Below are 25,739 nucleotides of genomic sequence, written 5' to 3' on the forward strand. Positions count from 1 at the left end.
GGATAGTTAATAAAACAGAAAATATCATAATGCCACTATAAAAATCCACGGTACACCCACACCTTGAATATACACTTGAATACCATCTCAAGAAAGATATGTTAGAATTTGAAAAGGTGCAGAGAAGGGTAGTTAAAATGATTAGGGGTATGGAACAGCTTCCTTACAAGGGGAGATTAATAAGACTGGGACTGTTCATCTTGGAAAAGAGACAACTAAGGAGGGATATGATAGAGGTCTATAAAATCATGAAGGGTGTGGAAAAAGTGAATAGGGAAGTATTTGGTTACCCCTTCACATAACACAAGAGCTAGGGGTCACCCAATGAGATTAATAGGCAAAAGGGCTTAGAACAAACGTAAGGAAGTACTTCTTCACACAGTGCACAGTCAGCCTGTGGAGCTTGCTGCCATGGGATGTTGCGATGGCCAAACATATCACTGGGTTAAAAAAAGAATAAGATAAATTCATGGAAGATAGGTCCGTCAATGGCTATTAGCCAAGATAGTCAGGGATGCAACCCCATGCTCCAGGTGTCCCTAAATCTCCAGCTGCCAGTATCCTGTCTTCAAACAATGGCCAGGGCTAGATGCTAACCATTGATGAACCAGTATGGCCGTTCTTATGGTCTTTATTTGACAAATGTTTAGCTAACAGCTGCAGGACTTGAAAATAATAAATTTAGAAAACTGTTAGTTCTTCATGAGGACAAGTACCTTCTATTGTTTTTCTAAAATAAAATGGTTTTAAATGGTAAGTATATTTAACTGAAAAAATGCCTTTAAGTATTCACAGTAGTTACTATTTGTTACTTAGGTAGTACAGTCCAGCCACTCGACTGACATGCGCTATGATGGTCTCTAGATAAAAAAATGTTCAAGTCTGTGGTATCACGATGTTAAGACAAAAGGTTACTAATGCAAGTATATAGAGGAACATGTCAGATTACAACGGCAACAGTCATTGCTGTTTAATACCAACAAATGATGATGATCAAACAATGGCAGTAAAAATCTATAGAGACTTTATGTGTAATTATTTCATTGTCCTAGGCCTAGTATGGTTGTTTACATTATTGCGAAATGGGTGTAAAACACTACCAACTTGAACTGGTAGCAGTTACACCCACTTTGCACAAGTGTAAATGACCACACAAGGTTCAAGGCAGTGGGAAATCAGGTCTTGCGTGTCAAAATAGTAGCCAAAGACATCTGTACAATTCCATGGAGACTACAGTAGAAATAATGTTAAAGCACTATAGAAGTAAAGCTATCCTTTTAAAATCCGATCCAAAAATAGGCTCCCCTTTTCTTTTGCCTGTCATCAGGCCACTGATTAATATCTGTTTGTTATGAATAAATTATCATTCTTATAGCAGGAAAGCAAATTCCCTTGACTATTACATGACCTATAATTTAGTGCTGTTCAAAAAGACTTTAGTACTTGGTATCTAGTAAGCAGAAAATAACTATGTTTACCAAATAAGAAGATATTTGGAGATAATCTAATATTAGATATGAAAATGTCTACTCTCTTTTGGTAAAAGTTCCTTAATTTATCTTTCTATGATGGAGTATGTAGGACAAGTTGAGTCAGCTCTGTGAATAAAAGAATATTTTGCGAATCAGTTTCTGCCACGGTATTAGGTACTTTATAAACAAACAAAGAATGTGCCACATTACCCAGTGTAATGGGACTCTCTGAAAGAGAGCTCAGCGGGCCCCTGTAGCCTCAGAGTGACAGGGCTGGTTTAAAGATATCACCTCAGCACTAACTTGGGGATTCTTTCTTGGGGCTAAAAGTTATTCATTCACAGCAGGGGTCTAATGTGATAAATGGCTTCTGTGGCAACCTTAGTCTGTAGAGATTATTCTTAACTGGCAGGGAAGAGTATTTTGGTTAGCATTCTCATTCTCCATTAAAGAAAGATGCACTGGGAAGGGAATACGAGCCTTTAACAGGAAGCCATAACTGCACATTTCTGTGTCACCGGCAGCTCATTACTGTGACATTTTACATCAACGGAGGTCTGCCCCACTGCATCTAGTATTTTTTTTGAATAAGGGTTTTGTATTGCCAGCACTTTGTTGATAAAGGTTGAATTTTAAGTGAGTGTGGTTATTATAAATGCTTAAAATTATTCTCAGCTAACTGGCTTTTTATTGTTAGCAGGAATCTAATTCTACAGCCTGAGATCTGTGAAATTCTTTTGTTAATTAATATTTTCTATTACATGTAGTAATTCCTTCTGCATAACATAAAGCAAGTATGTTGGGTACTAGAACTAACTGGATGAATCTCTCCCTTTAGGGGCTGAGTAAAAAAGTAGGGGTGTCCTCGTCTATCTTGCAAGGGCTTTGGATCTCCTACAGCACAGAAGGTCTTTCAATGGCATTGGCATCTCTGCGAAACCTCTACACCCCTAACATAAAGGTACTGTACAGAAAAGACAGTTGACGAGCTGGTTTAGTGCTTTCAGCCTCCAGTGGTCCAAGTACGAAAGATTCTCCAAGGCTCCAGTTCAGCAAGGTCCTTAGCACGTGTGTAATGTTAAGCATGTGAGTAGTCTCACTGAAGTCCATGGGACTCCTCAGAAACTTAGTTACACAGGTATGTAAGTAACTTGTTGAACCAGGACCTTGGTCTTTAAGTGTCCAGTTAAGATTTGATACCAATGAGTAGCGAGTCCCCAACTCTTCTATGTTCAGCAGGGATTTTCTGTTATTTCCTATAAAAGAGCAAAAAGAACAGGAGTACTTGTGGCATCTTAGAGACTAACAAATTTATTTGAGCATAAGCTTTCATGGGCTGCAGCCTACTTCATCAGATGCATAGAATGGAACATACAGTAGGAAGATATATATACATACAGAGAACATGAAAAGGTAGAAGTTGCCATACCAATTCTAAGAGGCTAATTAATTAAGATGAGCTATTATCATAGAATATCAGGATTGGAAGGGACCTTAGGAGGTCATCTAGTCCAACCCCCTGGTCAAAGCAGGCCCAATCCCCCATTTTTGCCCCAGATCCCTAAATGGTCCCTTCAAGGATTGAACTTACAACCCTGGGTTTAGCAGACCAATGGCTCAAACCACTGAGATATCCCTCCCCCCAGGAGGAGGAAGGGAGGGGGAACTTTTGTAGTGATAATCAAGATGGCCCATTTCAGACAGTTGACAAGAAGGTGTGAGGATACATAACATGGGGAAATAGATTCAATTTGTGTAATGACCCAGCCACTCCCAGTGGCATAAAAGAGCAGTGTCATATCTGTTCCTGCTGACCATCCTTCATTGCCACTGATCTCTCCGAAATATACAGAAAGCCCCTTTGGGTGTTATAAACCTGACAGTGCCTTGGGGGTTTGTCTGTTCTAGAGTTCTTTTCTTCTTTTCATCTCAGGGTGTTTTTGCAGCTGTGGAAAGCAGTATAATGTCACCATTCATTCCTGTGCATAGCTTGTTCCTCCTTTAAGCCCAGCCTGGTTATGTCCCTGCATATGATGTCCCACCATCTAGTCGGTGGTTGGACTTAACTTGCTTGTATTTGCTGGGATAAAACAGTGTAGAGCTGCGTCCCACAGGTGGTGGGGGGAGGTAGCCCATCCTGGGGAAACCCAAAAGGGTTGCACTTGCCATGAACCAAGTATATCTAGATGAAGGAAAACTCTTGATTTAAGACCCGGGGAGACAGAGCTCACTTAGCCTCTTCAGGCAAGTCTGTCTATTTAGAAGGAAAACTCTGATTATAAATCTGAGCAGGCCAAGCTAGCGTGGAACCCTGGTACCTATTGCTATGAGACATGGCATTCCCATGAGCTGGATAGGGTGGATTGGTCTAAGAAGGCATTGCATCCTAAATTCACTTGTGGTAGAAACAGAGTTCTTTAACTTGAGTTAATTGCCAATTAAGTTGAGTTAGCTGACACATTTGTACATGCTAGCATGGACACTCTGCAAACATTTGTGAAGTGTCCAGATTAGCATGTACAAATATGTTAGCTAGAGTGGAAAAAAAATCAAGTGCAGACATAGCTTTAGAGAACCTTCTGGGCTTGCAGACCTCTCCCCACATGAGGATTGGGCTAGCCTGAGAGAGCCTCCTCATAAGGAGAGGGGGCCCTTCATCCTCCTGTCTATCCCTTCCCTATCAGGGGCCCTTTCTCATCTCAGCTTCACGAGCTGTCTCTTTCGCTCTGCAGCCCAGAGCAAGGAAGGGAGCAGGAGGGGAAGCAGCAGTTGGGTGACCAGTAAGCATCACAAGGCCCCTGTTGGATGGATGATCGAGCTGTTACAGAACCACCCACTGTCTTTCCCCATGTGAGGCTCCCTGTGGCCCTATGTCTGGCAGTCTGTCTAAGGCCAACCTGCTCCAACACCACGCAAATTACAGAACAAAGTTCATTCTGAAAATGCTAAAGATTAGACAGCGCTCCCTCTACCTAAAATAAAGCCATGTTTGGGGCTTGTCTTTTTGTTGAAACATTGTGGTGATGAGTTTCTCTTTTGCCCTTCAGGTCAGTCGGTTGTTAATTTTGGGAGGTGCAAATGTTAACTACCGGACCGAAGTTCTGAACAATGCCCCAATTTTATGTGTCCAGTCTCACCTTGGTTACACAGAGATGGTGGCTTTGTTGCTGGAGTTTGGGGCCAACGTAGATGCCTCTTCTGAAAGTGGCCTGACTCCTCTTGGATATGCTGCTGCGGCTGGATATCTGAGCATTGTTATGCTACTGTGCAAGAAACGGGCCCAGGTAATGAGACTGTATTTATCTGATGACACTCTGACTTCCCAGGAATTCCGTATTTACATGGAGGAGAAAGCAGGTAGCATGTGAAGTACATATCAAACCTCAGGAAAGAAACTGAGCCACTGTTCGCTTTTTCCTTTGCCAAGTAACGTTTCTTAACAGCACCCTTTCCTCTGGTTTTTGCACATGAAGATAGGCTGAATGATATAAACAGACTGCCTACTCTCTTGGAACATTTTCTATACAGTCTAAACCAAATTCCTACAGTTACCAAGTGCTGGCATCTTCAGAAGCTTCAGCATCCTACCCTCTTGCTTACAAAGCCATAGTTACCCTTCATTATTAAATGCTTAATCCTGCAAGGGGCTGGACATCTCGTGTGAGTTTGCTGGACCACACATACTATTGGGCATTAGTTGTGTCATGGTGAGGATTCTCCTTCTTCAGGAGGGACTGGTTACTGCCTGAACATGGGTAGCTTCAGTGATCTGATCTGGTATGGAATGCCTGTGTTCTTATAAGCCCCAAGTGCAGCATCAGCAATTAAAACATATCTGAAAAGAAGCCAATTCTGCCCTCTTGTGTTTCTGTCTAGAGGGAGCATTTCAAAGGCACAAGAAGGCAGTCAGATAGTCAACTCCATTGGAAGTCAATGGGAGGAAGGCACTTAACTCCCATTTGCGCCTATGAAGATTCCGCCCCTGCCAACACACACAGTTGCTAGCTGTCTAATGTCTATCTTACCTGTCTAGTTAGGCTGAGATTTTCAAGAGTGTGAGAGAGTTAGGTGCCCAGATTCCATTGAATTCAATGGGATTTGGGACCTTGCCTTAATCTCTCTCTGTCCCATCTCTTTTTATCTAAGGCACCTATTCCCATGGTATCCAAGCATTGTACTAAAAATAGCACTGTGTGCGCCCTAATCGGCAGGTCTCACATTTTCCATTGTTCCTGGTGTGCATGTGTGAGTGAGGGTTTTTTTTTTATTATTATTGCAGTTTTTTGTTCTTGTGATAGAAAAGATTAGAATCCTGTTTGTAGTTGCTCACAGGTGAAGCCACAATGCTGGCTAGGTTTGCTTTTCTATGAGAATGTGCTACTTTGAAACATGTCACTGGCACAAAAGGCATAGCAGTTCTGCAGGGTCTGTAATTAGCATTCGGGAATGCAGACCTGATACTGGAACTGAGGAATCCTGCCTTGCTAATGGCTCGCTGAAGTCATTTCTCTACAAGTCCTTGACCACAGTGTTAAATAGCAACATTGTTCTGCAACATCCAATACACCAGGGGTTCTCAAACTGGGGGTCGTGACCCCTTAGGGGGTCACAAGGTTATTATGTGGGGGGGTCGCAAGCCATCAGCCTCCACCCCCAAACCCCACTTCTACTCCAGCATTTATAATAGGGTTTAATATAAAAAATGTGTTTTTAATTTATAAGGGAGGGGTCACACTCAGAGGCTTGCTGTGTGAAATGGGTCAGCAATGCAAAAGTTTGAGAACCACTGCAACACACCAGTTGGAAATATTCTCTGAACACTTCTGTCAAACTCGTCCAGTAAGAATACCCTTTGTTTAGCTTTGTGGTGAGCATTTCAACGGTTAATAGTGTGTAATGAGTCAGGTTTCAAACATTTTGTTGAACAGAAAATTTTTGCCCAGAACTGGAATGGTAGCCTCCTGGAAACAATTTGTGGTTTCTGTAAATGTTTTGCCTCAGTTCTGAAAGCAAACTAAAGGCTTGTGTGGTTTTAATACGAATGTCAGGATGTCAGGTCTTGCTGAGTTGTCAGGACAATGTAAAGGAAAAAATAGACTTTAAAAAAAAGATAAGCTGGGTGACTCCCTAACACTGACTGATAAGAAGTGGTTTTAATAAACTTCCAATGGAGTTCCGTTATATCCTCAGTCAGGGGAAATGGGAGGGAAACCGAGGGCACGAATGTGATTTTAAAAATCCCCATCCCAAATGGAAAAAAAGAAGCTAGCTTTCGTGAGTATCACCCTTCGGTACTGAGCGAATATACACAGTGTTCTGGTAGCAGGTATTTTTGGTTCAGAGATGTTGGGTTGTATCGTGGATAAATTAAACAACAATGGTCATGTGCATTTCCTGAACAAACTGATAAGTTATTCAGCAGTGAAGTGGTTAATGAGTAGAAAGAATCTAGTTGAAATGCTTTGCTGTGATATTAATACTCTTTGTATTATGGTAGGACCTAGAAGCCAAAGGTCACATTGTGGACAAACACCTAGAAAGCAGCCCTCAGGTTCCTAGTAGGATATCAGATTATAATATCACCACCTGAAATTTCTGTTTTAATTAAAGTTTCTGTGCTGCCCCCTTCTAGTGAGGCTGACTAAGGTGCAGCTGAATAAAACAGGCTGGCTAATCATTCTAACACTGGACTCATTATGAGGTATTTTTGCTCATTTTGAAGACTTGTGAAATGGTGGGTTTAGAACATTCTCTTTTGACTCATTTCAGAGTAACAGCCGTGTTAGTCTGTATTCGTAAAAAGAAAAGGAGTACTTGTGGCACCTTAGAGACTAACCAGTTTATTTGAGCATGAGCTTTCGTGAGCTACGAAAGCTCATGCTCAAATAAACTGGTTAGTCTCTAAGGTGCCACAAGTACTCCTTTTCTTTTGACTCAGTGGCTCTTTGTGTCCTGAGGCAGACAAAGTCAATGGGTAGAATTTCAGTGCGACAGGAACTACAGTTGCCGTACTTGAGAACACAGCGGAAATGTGCTTTTGCGGGAATGAAGCCAGTATGCTTTTAGTGTGACGAAAACCAAAGCTGTAAAGTGGTGACCTACCCAAAGAAAACAGCTGTGGCCAAGAGGATGTCTGTCCTCAGGGCAGCGATTCTTTGGGAGTGAACTTTGACTGGTTATGGATGGGATGGTTAACTAGAAGAATGCAGAGAATGTGCATCCTGCACACGTGGCATTATTACAAAACCAGGGCTGGAGACGCTGCGAAAGCCATGGTTTTTCAAACATGAGTTTGGTTTAATTTTATTTTGTCTTTCTGTTCCCCTGAAAGGTGGATCACTTGGACAAAAACGGTCAGTGTGCCCTGGTTCATGCGGCTCTCAGAGGTCACCTGGAGGTAGTGAAGTTCTTGATTCAGTGTGACTGGACAATGGCTGGGCAACAGCAGGGGGTATTTAAGAAGAGCCATGCCATACAACAGGCACTGATTGCAGCAGCCAGCATGGGCTACACTGAGGTAAGATGTAACTACACTGCTCGGGATCTCTGTGGGATACAGAAATAATAGGTTAGCTGTGTTCCCTGGTCACAAGGCTGAGCACAGAGGGTCTAGGAGGTGGAGTCAGTAACTTCCTCCCAAGTCAGTGGGATCCACTGATTTCTTGGCAGCCTTGGTGGCCTGGGCAAAATCTATGCAGGCTTCCATCCAGAGGGAGAGTAAAAAGCCCCTAATTTATTTGAATATACCTTTAAGTAGGCAAAGGTAAAACCATGTACTGCTCACCCCACTTCCCCAGTGAGGGTAGGGGACTCTGAGATCAGGCAGTTGCTGGTTATATGCACAGAGATGATGATACGTAAAATACTGTTTATTTTCCTGTTGGGAAGTACTATTTGGCTAAAAAATTGTTTCTGTTTAAATAAAACCCCTCTCATTAATTTCATTAATCATGAAACTTCAATCCATGAAAACATAAGTGACATGATCAGATCAGAGGAGTTAATCAAAGGGAGCTGGGTAAATCACCCTGTCGAAGGGAACACAAGTTGAATTGCTTAGGAACAGATGTGCCTTTGAAGCAACAGAGCTTCTCTGCAACCTGGTCACATGACTCCTAACAGCACGCAGGATTATTTTAATGGGAAACTTCCCCAGAATTTTACTGGAGATATTTGTAATTTTTTTAAAAAGTGGTTTCAGAATAGTTTACTGTGTATGCAGCGCTATAAATGGACCTGGCACTTCACAGACAAATAAAGATGTGTAGTCCATGTTCTGAAACGCTGACAGCCAAGGGAGGTGGAAAGCCAGTGTTATAATTAGTAATTATATAATATAATAATCATACTATAATTAAAATTTATGTAATTTATAATTATAATAAAGTTAAGGTGGAATGTTACTTCAACTGATTAAGCAGTTTGCTGACATAGCAAGCATGACCATTTTTCTTCTAGCGGTTAAGCATGTATTAAAGCTGATTGAAAACTGGTTTAGTCTGTGACTTCCGGCTCCCCAGGGCCCGTGTTGTACATGCCGTTGCTTTTCAGTAATGGACAGCCCAGGCAGGCAGCTTAGAAATGGCAATTGTAACTGAAACCCTTTCTTTTCATAGCCCCTTGCACGTTGTGTTCATGAGAGATGCTTCTTGCCCTTCCCTGCTGTCAGGTTGCTATGCTGAGTACAACAGGCACTATTGCCCCACTCTTGCCTTTAGTGTAGCTCTTGGTAGGTGTGTCCCTTCTTGGATAAGAAAAATGTACCTTTGTCTGTCTATAAACTCTGTTCTCTCCTTAATCTCTTGCTCTCTTATATCATCTTACCAAACACTAGGGAGATTTTAGCCAATTTCAAAAATTTACCCTTGGAGGAGATTAATTCATTTCTTTGAAACCCAGTCTACAATGGCCAGGGAAACTATGTTCGTACCTTTAAGCGATCTGCTTACATGTCATTCATGCTAGGCGAACAGGGGTCCTTGTGGCACCTTAGAGACTAACAAATTTATTTGAGCATGAATCCGATGAAGTGGGCTGTAGCCCACGAAAGCTTATGCTCAAATAAAAATTTGTTAGTCTCTAAGGTGCCACAAGGACTCCTGTTCTTTTTACAGATACAGACTAACACGGCTGCTACTCTGAAACCTGATTCATGCTAGGAAGGAGCTAATTCTTTCTAAAGGCAGCCCAATCTAGTGACTGAAACTCAAGACAGTCAGGAGACTGGAGTTCTGGTCTACACTCACTTGACTCACTTTTTAACCTTAGGAAACTCACATCACCTGTCTGTGCCTAAATTTCCCCATCAATAAAACAGGGATGTTAGTATTCACCCACCTTTCTAAAGCACTTCAAGATCCAAAGATGAAAGTCACTAAAGCACTATTTCTTCACTGGTCGCTCTGGGTAACCCAGGAGCTATGGAGCAGTCACTGCATGCACAGTATAATCTGTATACAAAACACACACAGCCTCTGAGTTGTTAGGTAGCACCACTATAAAGGCTCGTCATGTGCAGTTGTCTCAAGAGACTTGTTTTTTCCCTTGTACAGGGCAGCAGGCTCACTTGCTGAATCTCGGGAAGAATATTTACCTACGCTGAGGTGCCAGGCAGAGACTTTGTTCATTTTCTTTTGTTTATTCAGAACAGCTTACGTTAAGATGTCAGCAGTTTATATATAACATGCTGAAGTTCATGAGCTGACATGTCTCTTTGTTTTAGATCGTCTCCTACCTGCTCGATCTTCCAGAAAAAGATGAAGAGGAGGTGGAGCGAGCACAGATCAACAGCTTTGACAGCCTGTGGGGAGAGACAGGTAATTTCTATAGACGCTGCAGTTTCTATCTTTCATGGTTGTGTTTGTGGATTCCACTAATATCAAATACACATTTTAGACCTGCGTGTGTCATGACTTACTGAGGGGGATCAGTTTCTTCGATTTGAACTTCCCTGTAGATGCCAAAATAGGCTCTGTAACCTGCTTTATTATTTTTCCAAAAAGTGCATGGCTTGATTTTCGAGATTACTGAGTACCTGGAAGATTCAGGTGTGCAGGACCTCTGAAAATCAGGCCAGCAATCTTTTCTGGGACATGTTCCACTGTATTCAGCTAGATGAGCTCAGAACTCTCTTTTTCTACTTTGATGTTTGGCTATGAAAGGAATGTTTGCCCACACCAAAGTAACCTGCAGCTTAAACTCCTGAATGTTAAATTAGCATTTGGTTTTCTGCAAGTTTGTAAGTGCTTTATTGTAACATTGAAAACACACCTGGCAATTAAACAAATGTACTTTAATGGAGGGTAGTCCAGTTGATAATCCTGGATGCAAATCTCGAAGTGTCACCTTCCCAGTGTCTACTAGAAAAAAGGCAGCATTTCAACCCACGCCCTTTACAGGTATAGCTTGTGCTCTGCCAAAGAGAGATCTGTAATATGGAGCCATTGGCTTTTAACTTGGATGAGCTAGTTAAATGTTAGCTACAGGGTTTGTGCTCTACTCACTAATCAGCTTAAACCACTGGTATTACCACAGTGATATTCCTGTCTGGGTAGCCACACAATGATTTTGATCCTGCCAGCTGTAGTCGGAAATGACCTGAACCAAGGGTGCAAACACTGGGTGACGTGTAGTTTTTTGTGTGGTTAAATTGTTTTTGGTAAACAGAACACACACTTGGGTACATCTTGAATTGGTTTAGACTTTGTAGTTTGGAAAATGTACTCATGTAACCAAACCTCTGAATGTTTTCATGTTCATGGCAACACCAAAATTTGAGCCTACCATGAAGAACCTCCTCTGGGTAACTTGAGCTTGTGAAGGACAAAAGTGTAGATGAGAATTGGCACAGCAGGCAGCCTGAACAATAACAAGATTGGTGTGGGCTAACAGCAGGAAAGTGTGAAAAGATGAAGCCTCCAGAATCAGCAGAGGAGCCGAAATACAGAATAAATATGTCATGATAGTATTAACTAAATTTATTTTACAAATAAATGTTACTTTAGAGAGTCAGAGAAGGAGAAGGAAAAGGAATAGAGCGTATAGTTATCTAGATATGATCCCTGAATACTGCTAAGGTATTCATTGCAATCATATAATGATATCAACGTTTTTACAGATGAGTTGTTGTCAATATGCTGACCAGTGCAGAGGTACCGTTATCTAAAATGTATTCTCTTTTACTTTAAAAATAATGCCTAAATATCAAGTTATGCTATTAATTGGAAAACAGACTCTGAAATTGAGGGTGGTAATCCAAAATATTTTTAAGGTTTGGTCAAAAAACCACTAAAATATCCCTCTGTTGCGTTTACCTTGGTTAGCAGCATCTGATACTGCAGATGCGGTTTTCTTCAATATCTTCATTAATGATCTGGATGATGGGATAGATTGCACCCTTGCCAGTTTGCAGATGACGCTAAACTGGGGGGAGAGGTAGATACGCTGGAGGGTAGAGATAGGGTCCAGAGTGACCTAGATAAATTGGAGGATTGGGCCAAAAGAAATCTGATGAAGTTCAACAAGGACAAGTGCAGAGTCCTGCACTTAGGATGGAAGAATCCCATGCTACACAGTATTCTTGTCAGCAAGTTAAAGAAGTATGGGCTGGATGAATGCACTATAAGGTGGTTAGAAAGTTGGCTAGATTGTCGGGCTCAACGGGTAGTGATCAATGGCTCCATGTCTAGTTGGCAGCCGGTGTCAAGTGGAGTGCCCCAGGGGTCGGTTCTGGGGCCGGTTTTGTTCAATATCTTCATAAATGATCTGGAGGATGGTGTGGATTGCACTCTCAGCAAATTTGCGGATGATACTAAACTGGGAGGAGTGGTAGATACGCTGGAGGGCAGGGATAGGATACAGAGGGACCTAGACAAATTGGAGGATTGGGCCAAAAGAAATCTGATGAGGTTCAATAAGGATAAGTGCAGGGTCCTGCACTTAGGACGGAAGAACCCAATGCACAGCTACAGACTAGGGACCTAATGGCTAGGCAGCAGTTCTGCAGAAAAGGACCTAGGGGTGACAGTGGACGAGAAGCTGGGTATGAGTCAGCAGTGTGCCCTTGTTGCCAAGAAAGCCAATGGCATTTGGCATGTATAAGTAGGGGCATAGCCAGCAGATCGAGGGACGTGATCGTTCCCCTCTATTCGACACTGGTGAGGCCTCATCTGGAGTACTGTGTCCAGTTTTGGGCCCCACACTACAAGAAGGATGTGGATAAATTGGAGAGAGTCCAGCGAAGGGCAACAAAAATGATTAGGGGTCTGGAACACATGACTTATGAGGAGAGGCTGAGGGAACTGGGATTGTTTAGTCTACAGAAGAGAAGAATGAGGGGGGATTTGATAGCTGCTTTCAACTACTTGAGAGGTGGTTCCAGAGAGGATGGTTCTAGACTATTCTCAGTGGTAGAAGAGGACAGGACAAGGAGTAATGGTCTCAAGTTGCAGTGGGGGAGGTTTAGGTTGGATATTAGGAAAATCTTTTTCACTAGGAGGGTGGTGAAACACTGGAATGCGTTACCTAGGGAGGTGGTAGAATCTCCTTCCTTAGAAGTTTTTAAGGTCAGGCTTGACAAAGCCCTGGCTGGGATGATTTAAATGGGGATTGGTCCTGCTTTGAGCAGGGGTTTGGACTAGATGACCTCCTGAGGTCCCTTCCAACCCTGATATTCTATGATTCTATGATACAGGCTGGGGACCGACTGGCTAAGCGGCAGTTATGCAAAAAAGGACCTGGGAATTACAGTTGACGAGATGCTGGATATGAGTCAGCAGTGTGCCCTTATTGCCAAGAAGGCTAATGGCATATTGGGCTGCATTAGTAGGAGCATTGACAGCAGATTGAGGGAAGTGATTATCTCCCTCTATTTGGCACCAGTGAGGCCACATCTGGAGTATTGCGTCCAGTTTTGTGGCCCCCCACTACAGAAAGGATGTGGACAAATTGGAGAGAGTCCAGTGGAGGACAACGAAAATTATTAGGCGACTGGGGCACCTGACTTACGAAGAGAGGCTGAGGGAACTGCGCTTAAGAGTTTTTAAGAGGTTTTTTTTGACAAAGCCCTGGCTGGGATGATTTAGTTGGGGTTGGTCTGGCTTTGAGCAGGGGGTTGGACTAGATGACCTCCTGAGGTCTCTTCCAACCCTAATCTTCTATGATTCTATGATATCATTGGACATGAGTTAAGATAGCCCATGACTCTAGTTAAACTTGACAAAGTCTGATATTAAGCCACACAGATTTTCTGGACTAGTGTCTAACTCTCTCCCGTTTGCAGTGCAGACTCCCTTCACATTCAGACAGCTCTCCCATATCCATGATCATCTCTGTACAGACGTCTGCCTGGAGGCTTCTCATCCATGCACCTCTGCCTGACCAGTTCCAGCAGCTTCATGTTCTGCTCAGACATCTCCCATTTCCATACATCCCATGCAACTTTCTTTGCCTGACTATTCCCTGAAGGACACTTTCAGCATTTGCCTTGTTCCCTCTGTGTGTTACTGCCCCTGGCAAAGAGCTCCCTTTAAAGGAAAAGCTTTTTCGTGGCCATGACTATTAGATATTTCTTTCTGTTTGTGGAGAGCTCTTGGAGTCCATCTGATTATCTTGTAATGGCATTGATTCACATGCTAATTGCACTCAAATAGAAGAGTCATCTCTAAGGAATGCCCAATATCTGATTAAAATTGCCCTTGTGAAAGATGGTAAAATGAGCAGCCAGGAATATTGGAAATTGTCAAAATCTCAGTCTCTAGTTTTTACACATATTGCATACGTAATGTGAGTGTCCTGTGGCTCACGAGACTCCATTTTACTTTGTTTTGGTTTTATTTTCCAAAAAGTACTTAACAATTCTTGATAAAAATAAAGAGAAATGCAGCAATGAAATGTCTCAAGCTAAAAATGCTAATCAACTTTGAAAATCCGTATTGGTTCCTGTTCTGTTTTGATACCTGTTGCTTGTCTCTCTGATCTTGTCTGGAGTAAAACTGACTGCCTGGCTTAATGATATCATTCTACTGTCAACCGAATTGCAGTGCCAAGTTACATGATAACCAAGGAACTGCTGACAGCACAATAAAGTCAGTTCCAGATGGAATATTTAGCGCTGATACAAGACTAATATCAAAAGCCAGCAGAAAGTGTCTGTGTCACCAGTAATAATACAGTCAGAGATGGAGGTGCAAATACAATGGTGATAAATGCATCAAAATGTGTCCTCCTGCTCTGAGTATGAAAGAGATGATTGTACAAGACAGGAGACTGAAAGCAAATTAAAAAGGTGGTTCTTTTTCCCAGGAGAGAAGTTGCCTTTTTCCTTACAAACAGCGCAATTGCATTTAAAAATAGATTCTTATTGAGCCCACTAGGAATGTAAAATAAATGCACATTACATAGTTGACAATATTTTGTGTTAGAGACGTCACACAGTGAATCAATGGCAAAGCCCAAGATCAGAACCCGGAAGCCTTGATTCCTCCTTTGCCTGTGACCACTAGACATGGTCCCTGTCTTCTACTTTTGTAGCTTACATTCAAAGCCACATGGATATGATTATGGGTTTCATAGTCACTTCTGTTTGTAGCATTTAGAGGTTTTTCTTTTTTAACTCTTGATGTCCCCCAAACCCAAGAGAAAAAAATAAACTACAATTTGGAACAGAGAGAAGTTGAATATATCACCCACAATTAACAGGGTTGCTGCTGGAAGTCCATCAACACCTCTAAATCAGCCATCCCACAGAAATGAACTTCAAAGAAGAAGAAACATGCTCCATCAGTTAGAAATAGACTCCCACCTTCTGCTCAGACTCCTACTAAAAGGAGCAAAACACTGAGGCAGAGGAGCTGTGCTGAAATACACATGAAGTTGAGGAGGAGAGGGAGGAGCTGAAAAGTCTAAAATTAATACTGAAGACAAGTAAAAGACAAGTCCTACACTTAAATCTATTTTCAGATTCAATGTGTCTTTTCTAACCCAGCCATGTTGTCAGAGTTTACAATGCACGTTTTGCCAGGGAGAGGAACTTTCATGTTACCAGGGCACTTGAAATATTGAAAATTAAAGATCATTTTGGTTTTGCATGAAAAGGCATTTGCAGGTGGGATCTGTCCTGGCCCAGAAACAAAGGGCAGAATTAGCATTTAAATTGAAGAATGCTTGATCATGTGCATTGTGTTCCAACTGTTTCCCTGATGGGGTTTCAAAATCTTACACGCTAAAATGGGATAGTAAAAAAAAAAATCTTCCATTTGGATAGCACGGCTCTGCACTAGTTCTGAAAAAGAAAACCACAAACTCTACTAACTTCCAGCTGGCTGGCAATAATTTTACAATAACTCCATCTCTCTCTCTCTGCCTTCCTTCAAGAAACCCACATAGTCAGGTTCCCTAGTGAAACCAGACAAATACAACTTACATTTTGTGGAAGGGCTTTAAAGTGTTTGTGAAGAAAGCATGTACCCAGAAGTTTATGTGTTCTATTGAAATCATACCCATGCAATGATGTACTGGGTTGTAGAATCCCTGGATTGTATGCTGTACTGTGCAGCAGAGAAGCTGCAGGAGGCACAAGGGGAAATGTTTAAAGTTTCAAATTACACTGCCTTGAACTTCATAGTTAAATATACCAGTAGATTATTTGGTGATTATCATAGCTGGGGGTGGTTTTCCTGGTCCATTGCAACTTGGGGGAAAGGAAAAAGGTCTTTGTCATACAGTACTCTTTTTCCAGGATCTTATGAAGTCTCTTTACAGAAAGGACTAACCTTTGACAATAAAATATAAGTGATTAGTGAAAATTACAACTAGCAAAATATCATAGCTCTATCTATGCATTGTTTGTCTTTTTTAATCCTACCTATGAGGGTAGTATCTAGGCCCTGAATATAAGAACTGTAACCTTCAGGGTCATCCTGGCAGGACTGTTCTCAGCTCTGCCAGTCGTGAGACTTTAAAGAAGGGCTGGTAAAGCAGGGGGAAATGGGTGGAGGGAATGCAGATGTTTGGAGGGAAGAGAGATTTGAAATTACTTGCAGAAATTACAGCCCTAGTGAAAGCTACTCACAAATTGCCGTGAATGAGCAGAACAGGGTTTCTTTCTCTGGTATCAATTTTTGGGGTGAACTAGGTTTTTTTATTACTGTTTTTTTTATTTGTTTTCACTGGAATTTTTTTATTAGTATTATTTAGTTCACTGTAATGCTCAAGTACAAGCCAGCTGAGCCGCTCCTTTTACTTGGTGAAATTGAAAGAAAATCTGTTTAACATAAAGCACATTTTATTTTCTGATCACTGAAAGTAGAAAAGCAGACAGTTTTCTTACTGCTGGAAATACGCAGTTCTAAAAGACCTTCTCTCTCTCTCCCCTCTTCCCCCTTTCAGCTCTGACAGCTGCTGCAGGACGGGGCAAGCTGGAAGTATGTCGTCTGCTTCTAGAGCAAGGAGCAGCGGTGGCCCAGCCAAATCGACGTGGAGTGGTGCCGTTGTTCAGTGCAGTGAGACAAGGCCACTGGCAGGTAAATGAGGTCACTGCAGCATCCTCCAAAAGTTATTTCTCATTTGACTAGGGTGGCAGGTGTGCATGTCTTTGGTAATTATAGAGTTGTGCATTGAGATAATCCCTTATACTAGTATTCCACAGAGGAAATGTTCAGCCATCAGGCTTCTGACATGCCCAGCTAAATGCTTTGGCCTAAATGTTCCACAATGTTTCATTTGGAGAGGGCGTATAAAATGAAGCCCCTTTAAGGTGTCTTAGTTCGGGCATCACAAAATCACCAGTCATTTTAGAAGATGTAGGTCTTTACTTCTGGTGCTATGTGAGTGGTTTCTCCTAAATATGATACTCTTATTATTGTGGTTAAATAGAAAAGGTTTTAAGCCTTGAAATGTAACCTGAGTTAGAATTAATGGCTGTCTTAAAAGAACTAGTGGCTGTCCTGGTGCATTCTCTATTAACTATCTAAAAGATAGAAAGTGCTGGTGTAAATTTAGCTATTATCATTAGGATTATTGTGGTTATTATTATTACAGCCTTTGTAATGCAGCCAGGACCATGCTATTTTAGTACACTTTAGTTCATTTAGATTAAGAACAATAATATTTTCTACGTGAACTAATCCACTACAACCCCCAGCCACACCTCACTTTAAAAGACAGTGGCAGATAAAACCTGGGCAACAGGTTAAGTGCCAGGCACTCCAAAGTCTGCAGTGAGCAGGGAGAAAAAATACAGATAAAGAAGTAATTTCTTTCTCTGTGTCTGAGGTTTGAGGAGGTTTCAAGGCAGGTGGACTCCTATGCTGTATCTCAGCTCTCATTTCATCCCAGCAGAACCTCTTTGTATAAATTGTATCCTTGTTTTATGTGTTTCAGATTGTAGAGCTCTTACTCACCCATGGCGCTGATGTAAACATGGCAGACAAGCAGGGTCGGACTCCTTTGATGATGGCTGCTTCTGAGGGACATCTAGGCACCGTGGAATTCTTACTTGCACAAGGTTAGATCTTAGTTGGAGCCCAGCACTAGGCTACTGGTGTTTGAGACAGGCCAGGGTAAACCAAAAGATCAAATCACTGACATCACTGGGACCACTGACAGTCTGTTGTCTGGTGGTGCAGGTTAGATCGCATGTAAGTGCATTACATGATTTGGTAGTCTCAAGGCCCCTCAGCACCTTGAACAGTTTCCTCCTCCTGCCTTGTGGAATGCATACACTGAAAACATTGAAACTCAAATTTAAAAATAAAAAAGCATGAGCTGTTGCAGCGATTCTAGAATCAGAAGGGTAGCCATGTTAGTCGGGATCTGTAAAAGCGGCAAAGAGTCCTGTGGAACCTTATAGACTAACATGTATATTGGAGCATGAGCTTTCGTGGGTGAATCCCCACTTCGTCGGATGCATGCTATTCTAGAGTGACGCTATTCTTACGTCAAACAGCATGCTTCCGGGTTTGACAATATTATCCTGCCAAATTTAATTGGAGGGTTTCTGCACTGGACTATTGTTTCTAAAATTCTTCCTTGTTGTTACTAACAGTTCACACACACACACCCTTTGGTTGCAATGGTTGGAGAGCTAATGCAGATCGGGTGCTGGAATTTTACCCACCATGTCATCTAACCCTGCTGAAGGCAAGGCTAGGTGACACTGGTGGCTGCTGGCACTTTGTCTACACTAGGGCTCCCAGAGTTGCTACCACCAGTGGATCTGCATTGTTGGAAGCCATGATTTGTAATTTTAGGGAAATAGGACTGAAATAGTCATGGCCTTAGTCTTGGCTGTTCATTTGTTTTCTGTCTTGGGTGTGTATCGCCTCAATGCCATGTGCTCATTTGAGAGCCTTATTGAATAACGCATGGTGAAAGCTTCAGCCATCAAGTTTTACAGAGAAAATGTATTAAAAACAATAAAAGAACCACATGCGTGCTAAAAAGATTACCAGAGGTCATCCCAGCTCCAGCCTAGAGCTCTCGCAGGTATCAGTCCTTCAAAACCCACAACTGGGTTTTCCCCATGGTGACAAGTTCATATCTGTCTCACCTCAGAATCAGAACCACCAGCTGGTTTCTTTACACAGTTTGGGCTTTTGATGTCTAGTCTCTGGGAATAGGTTATCAGCAGACAAATACCCTCTCCTCAGGGCGTAGCTTCAAAAGATAGGATTTTTGCATAACCAGAGGTGGAGAATTTGCATTAGCCTCTCCCTAGGGTATTCCCAAAGAAATCCACTTAGCACTTATTGTCCTAAAATTCCATTCTTTTTTGGCACATTTGCAATATAGTCCTCTGAACTCCCAGGCCTCACATCACATCTCCCGCCTAGAGATGTTACATACAACCCCAGTCCACAATAATACATAAACTTTGCATTTAATACAATGGACCCCAAAGATACTTAAACTTAATTCAATAAGGGTTTTCAATGATATTGCAAGAAATTGCCATATCTGTTGCAGTGCCACATCAAAAGCATAATCTATATCCAATGTTTCGGATATGATCCAAAAACCACATCAAAACTAGGAAACATACTTCCTGGTGATAACGAGCATCATGATGGAAACCATTTAAATGCATGCGTCAACAAGACCAAATCCCAAGGCTCAATCGTGGCTTGAGTATTGAACACAGTTTGGGACACAGTTTAACACTTGTAATTAAACCTTGTCTACACTTGCCTGTCCTTGTGGTGCTGTCTAGGGTGGGGGCATAGCCGTATGCCATAGTGAAAGGCAGGCTGCGTCCCCACTCGTGGTGTGTACACACGGCAGAGGGGAGGCAGCGGGGAAAGGCCCCAGAAGCTTCCCTTTCTTTTAATATTTTGCTCCAGTTTGTCCTCATATTTTTTCTTTTCAGATATGCTCCCTAAACTCAAACCACTGTGGGGAGGGATATTTTCCTTATTGTCATAAGTAGCTGTGTCTATCTAGTATTCCTGCTGGCTAAAATATTAATTGTAAGACTCTTACATAGAATATTTACGTAGCTATTTAAAATATTATTCCCATTGCTCACCCTGGCCATTCTGGGAGTATATGCCCCAGCAATCCCCACTGTTTAGTGCTGTGACTTGTAGAGCGAGATGGGCCCGCTCTTGAGATTGTTCTCATTAATCATCCTTATTCTTTTTGCCCCTATTAAAATTCTGACCTTTGCATCTCTCCATCTATCTTAAAATGAGTATTATTTAACAGACATGAGAGAGATGTGCACTCTTTAAACCTGGGTGAGCACTGGATGGAAAACTTTGTATAGCAGAGCAAACATGAAAGAGCAGAATCAGCTAATCTGGTCCTGGATATAAAAAAGTCAGAAAAGTCCAGTTCATGTATAATCTCCCTCTGAGCTTCATGACCCTAGAGGGGTAGAGAGGTCAAGAATATGAAAATCACCTTTCATAAGAGATGCTCTGCAATACAATAGCTTAATTAGCATCCACTAGCATAAAACATACAGCTGAAAACTTAAACCAAGCTCAGGTAGAATATAGCACTAGACGATGCATTTTAATTACAATGGCTTTGAAATCCTGTTCAGCGTTTCATTAAAATCAAAGTGTGAATCAGAAACCATAAGTGTTAATTAGTATGTTGCAACACAAATCTTATTTAACTGTACTTGATTAGCAGAGGCAGCATTTGTAAACACGTTTTATTAACAGAGTTACTGTCATCAATCAATTTGAAATTCACATTTGCAGAATTACCTGGTGTTCTTGGTAATATCCAGGATTGCTGGGCATGTGGACATTACATTGACATTTTCTGGCTGCAGCTGGATGGAATTCTGTCATATGTTGAGCTGGAATTGCAGTACACAGAGGCATGAGAACTCTACATGAGCATTCAATTTAGAGATCTCTTCGGTTTTGGATTATATCTGAAACATTGGATATAGATTATGCTTTTCAGCAGACACAGCGCATCTTGCCTCATACAGTCACCAATCTTATACTACTTGGTGCAAAAGATAGCGGGAGGGAAGGAAGAGGTCAGTGGTTCGGGATGGTTTTGGGTGTATCACAACATCAGCAGATGTTTGCTTTAAGTGAATCAGGTGGTGATATCCATCATCCTTCCAGAATATTCCTATACTACTGGCAAGCTCTGTTTTCCAACATCAGTAAAGTGAAGGACCTTTAGCATGGAAGTGAAGAAGCTTTTTTTATATACAAAACAGCTGTTTAAACAGACTCAACAGGCACAAGAGAGCTCTAAATATTGTGTCTTCCTGGTCCAGACACTGGATCATCAATGTATCTTTTGCTTGTAGACCAGCTTTCGCTTTCCCATCTCTTCTGGGGAGCAGTGAAGTTTCAGGATGGTGTGGACAGTTACCAGCCAACAGAATAAACTTTCTCCCTCAATCCCTCAGTTCTGAAGTGCTGGCAGACCCAGCTGTGAAAAATCTTGGCTTTGATCCATATGTTCCACTGGTGCCAAGTTTACAGAGGCAAGGACTTTGAGTTCACTTGGTAAACGACAGCTTGGATTAGTGTGGAGAGGTTGTGCGTTCCAATTTAACTTGTAAACCAGGCAATGGCATGATCTCTCTGTCTGACAATGCAGAGACAGCTCTTATACCACACATCGGGAGGGACTAGTTTAAAAGCAGTTTGCAAAAATCTATCCCTCATAACAACTGAAAATATATTTGCTTTTCCAAGGGTCCAAGTTGTATTTGTTCCACCCTCTCTAGATTGTGTGCCTCTGTTTCATAGCACTGAGTTCTAAGCTATGGAAATCACCCATCAGTCCTTCCCCAGCGGAGGCACACACCTACCTGGGCATTTTGATCTGTAGCTGCCCTTGGGTTCCTTTCTCTGTACAGATACGATCTGCACCTTCCATCATCTGTTGCTGCGTGTCACTCTGCCAGGTGTGGTGATCCTAGAGCAGATCCTTGGCCCTTTTGACTGAGAATTGAAGTGGAGCCCCTCTTACGATCTCATTCACTGACTTATTTTCAAATATAAATGTAAAAGGTTCTCTAGTTTGTTGAGGCTCCAGTGCATCACTCGTGCGTTTGATGCAATCCCTTTTTCTCTTGTCTGTGTCTCTTTGTCAGGTAAATCTTTTACTGTTTGATTGTTGACTGGGTCACACTTTGAATCTTGTTTTTAACCTGATTCGTTTTTGGACAAGGAGAAGCAGCCCTGCAGTTTTACATGCTCTGGATGCACTCACACAAAGGGCCTTTCCTGCCACAGCAGTAATCACAACTCACCTACATATGGGAGCAGTTCCAGGGTGTCACCCTAACCTGACAGAGTTGAGGGCTAGTGGCTTGTGTCATGTTTGGCTTCCCCCAGTGCTAAGTGGGTCTGAAGGACCTTAAGGAAAGTCACTCCTCACGGTGAGCAGAGTCCAATGTAGATCCTGCTGAGAGCAATGACTGCCTCATGGATTTAGCACATGTGTAGAGGTCAGGCATGATAGGCCTAGGAGCAGCATTTTGACATCCTTGAAGCAGTCTGAATTGTGCACTTAAAGCTGCACTGGTGCATCAATACCCTGGGGTCTTCATGTGTCACCCTAGAATAGGGCATGTCCTGATCTCCGGAAAGGATTAAAAAGGCTGGTGGTTGTTGTGGCTTCTAGCCTTTCCCAATTCTCATGGGAGTTGTACTTACCTGTGCAGGAAGATTCTGGAAGAAAATAGAACGGAAACCTTTGGCTGCTTGGTCCCCAGAGTGCAGCTAGGAAAAGAGAATGCCTCTGTAACCACTTTCATGAGCATGCTGCTCTCTGATTGGCTGACTACAGGCTAGCTGACCCTTCCATGCAGCTTTAAAAGCTGTTCAGGACAGAGTGAGGGGCAGTGTAGGAGAAGGGTGTCAGAGTAAGAGGATATTGGTGGTAGTTAAAACTGGGCTTACATGTGTATATCCAAGCTGTGTTTGGTGTATGCCTCTTGGGGAACCAAAGTACCATCTGTTTCTGAACGAGACATCTGGCTCTGTTGTCCCGTGAGGTTGCCACACATCCTTTTGGCATTCTACACTCCAATTTGGAGGTTGTGCCCAAGCATGGCGCCATGAATGTGTTTAGAGCTCTCAGTGGAGACTTTCTTGGTTGTATCCCAAGTGAACTTGCCTGTGTCAGCATGTTAGGCTCTTGCTCCTCTCCAAAGGGAAATTTGAAGCCAGCATGCAAGGAATAAGGCTGCGGATATCCGAGGTATGTTGTCTGGATAATCTAAATGGATTTGTGGTCTATCCAGTGAACACATTGACCTAGATGAATGAAGAGGATTGGAAAATACATTCTTCTGGCTCCCCTGCTTTTGCTGAGAGGATGGCTGTAAGTCATCCCTTTGCATTTGGAACCAGTCAAGAACCCATAGTGGATGTGATAGAATTTGCTGGAGATTGTCATTTTACCTAGTGGAGAAGAAGACCTCAATACCACAGTGTTTCAACCTGTTGGTAATAGAGTCATGATTGTGGGTGGTGGAAAAGCACTTTCTTCAGAGGGATGCACCTGATTTAGGTCCTTTCATCACACTTTGGAATGAAAACATTGCCATTGTTCTAGCAACAGAACCCTTCCCTTTCCATGAAGAGCAGTGTTCACATACTCTAGTTATTTATGTTCTCTCATGTCCCTCCCTCATGCCAAAGATTCTGACCTAGATCATGAGAGACAGAAGTTGGATGATCTTTCAGTAGCTCCCGACTGTCCAAGAAAACTTTGGGTCCCTCTCCTGTTGGCTCTCAGTCGACGGTGTCTGATCCCACAAGGGATCCCATCAAGTTAGCTCAGCTGAGTTAATGTAACTTGATAACTACAACACCACCAGCTCAACTGATCTCAAAGATGTTTAAACTGTGATTACATGAGTGCTATGGAGGGTGAGAGGTGGGGTTGATAAAATTAAGCTAACTCATCTGAAAAAGCACCTTTTTGTCCTGTGTAGACAGAGCCACTACGGCTGATTACTCCAGGATGCCTTTGCATCTCTTTCCAGACTCTGTCCATATTGGCAGAGTTCCTGAGAGAGAAGAGTGGGCTTCTTGATGTCTGTGGGGAGGGATCTCAAATCCAACTAGCTATTCATAAGGAGTTTGGCAGAAAAGCCTACAGATCTAAGTGGGGACAAAGTGCATTTTGGTGTGAACCAACTCCAGTTAGTCGCAGTCTCCTCTCTGGTGGATTTCAGTTGCCATGGCCTTCCACTAGGGTTCAAGCTGCTGTAAATGCTTGGTGAGTCTAGCCCCAAATCACTGTAATATAACAGTGGAGCAGGAGCTGTGTCTTCCGCTTTAAAAATAAAGCGGTTTCCCAAGTGTTTATCCAACCTCAAGGTACCATTAATCCTCTGACTGATTTAGATTTTGAACTTCTTTGAGGCAGGGACTGTCCAACATTGCGTGTGCAGCACTGCTGGTGCTCAGAGAGTAACAACTGTGCCAATGTAGTGTTCGCCTCATATTAGAGTCTGGCTTTTCGTTCACCTTTAAGAGATGATTACAGGGTCATTACCTCCCTGCAGCAGCTGGTGAGAGAGCAGGTAGCTGCATTCCCTGAATTCTGCGTCACTTATTAGTATTGTTATCTCCTGCAGCTGTGGAAATGCAAAACCCCTGAGCTCAGGCCTTGCCAAATCATTAGAACAGGATCTGATTGTCCTGTATGTTGTTTTAGAAGCTGTTTATATGCAGGTTTTTGAGGTTTGCGCCACATTCTCTTCGAGACATAGCCGGGGCCCTGGTAACAGAACTGCTGCAGAGATGGCATGAGAGCTGCAGTGGCTACGGGAACTGTGGTGCTGAAGCAGCTTCCAGCTGCTCTGCATTCTCAGGGAGCTGATTCACTCCCATCTCTTCCATGCACACACCTGCCCAGGGCCCAGCCCAGCTGCTCAGGGTTTGGTCCATAATGACTTGGGATCTCAAGAAGTTTGATGTTGTTCATTTCTTTAATAATCATGGATGGTGGCTGTGCTAATAATGCCATTAGGTTTCCCTTTAATTATACTTACAGGAACATAAATCAACAGAAAGCCAGGTTGATGGATTGATCATCATAGTCTAGTGATTAAAGGAAGAACTCTCCTGAGTCCTTATCCTGACTCTGTAACTGACAGTTTATGTGGCCTTGAGCAAGTCAATTAACGGCTCCATCAGAAAAACAGGGATAGTCAGACTGGGAACCCTGGGAAAGTAGTTAACACTTGTACATCACTCTGCAAATAGAAAGTGCTACTGTGTAGCAGTGCTAAGTGTGATTACTGTTGTTGTTTAATAGTACCAAGCCCTGTACAAGAGAGAGCTCCTACGTGGACTTGCACTTGCTCTTTCAGGTGGGTCCATTTCGCTAATGGACAAAGAAGGACTGACTGCCCTTAGCTGGGCCTGTCTGAAGGGCCATCTTTCTGTGGTGCGTTCCCTGGTGGAGAATGGAGCTGCCACAGACCACGCTGACAAGAATGGACGCACTCCCCTGGACCTGGCAGCTTTCTATGGTGATGCAGAGGTGGTAAGTGCCATGTTAATAATTGCAGAACAAGGAAGCAATCAGCTGAAATATCATAAAATATTAGTGCTCAAATGTCTCACCCATCTTATTGTTAATCATGAGCACGTTGCCTGCATTCACGTAGCACCCAGACCTGCCGACTAGAGCAACGCAAGAGTAACTTTATCTCAGATATTCTAGTGATGGGCCCAGGATAAGTCCCAGGAGCCCCATACACGTGGCATGGAATTATGCCCGGTTGGTCTTGCATAGGGCAGTGGTGACTGTGGCATTCATCAT

At 42.6% G+C, this 25,739-nt stretch overlaps 1 protein-coding gene across 8 annotated transcripts in view; it reads left to right on the forward strand.

The window, feature by feature from the left end:
- TANC2 (tetratricopeptide repeat, ankyrin repeat and coiled-coil containing 2) overlaps positions 1–25,739 on the forward strand; it is a 675,729-nt gene that overhangs the window by 632,869 nt on the left and 17,121 nt on the right. For all 8 annotated transcript variants that reach the window (XM_037886783.2, XM_037886784.2, XM_037886786.2 and 5 more), the window contains 7 exons: positions 2,311–2,433; positions 4,520–4,756; positions 7,804–7,989; positions 10,195–10,288; positions 16,860–16,993; positions 17,853–17,976; positions 25,285–25,460. In XM_037886783.2, coding sequence (XP_037742711.1) covers positions 2,311–2,433; positions 4,520–4,756; positions 7,804–7,989; positions 10,195–10,288; positions 16,860–16,993; positions 17,853–17,976; positions 25,285–25,460 — 1,074 coding nt within the window. The remainder of the gene's footprint in view (positions 1–2,310; positions 2,434–4,519; positions 4,757–7,803; positions 7,990–10,194; positions 10,289–16,859; positions 16,994–17,852; positions 17,977–25,284; positions 25,461–25,739) is intronic.

Source organism: Chelonia mydas, chromosome 27 (genome assembly GCF_015237465.2).
Source record: "Chelonia mydas isolate rCheMyd1 chromosome 27, rCheMyd1.pri.v2, whole genome shotgun sequence".
Lineage (NCBI taxonomy): Eukaryota > Metazoa > Chordata > Testudines > Cheloniidae > Chelonia > Chelonia mydas.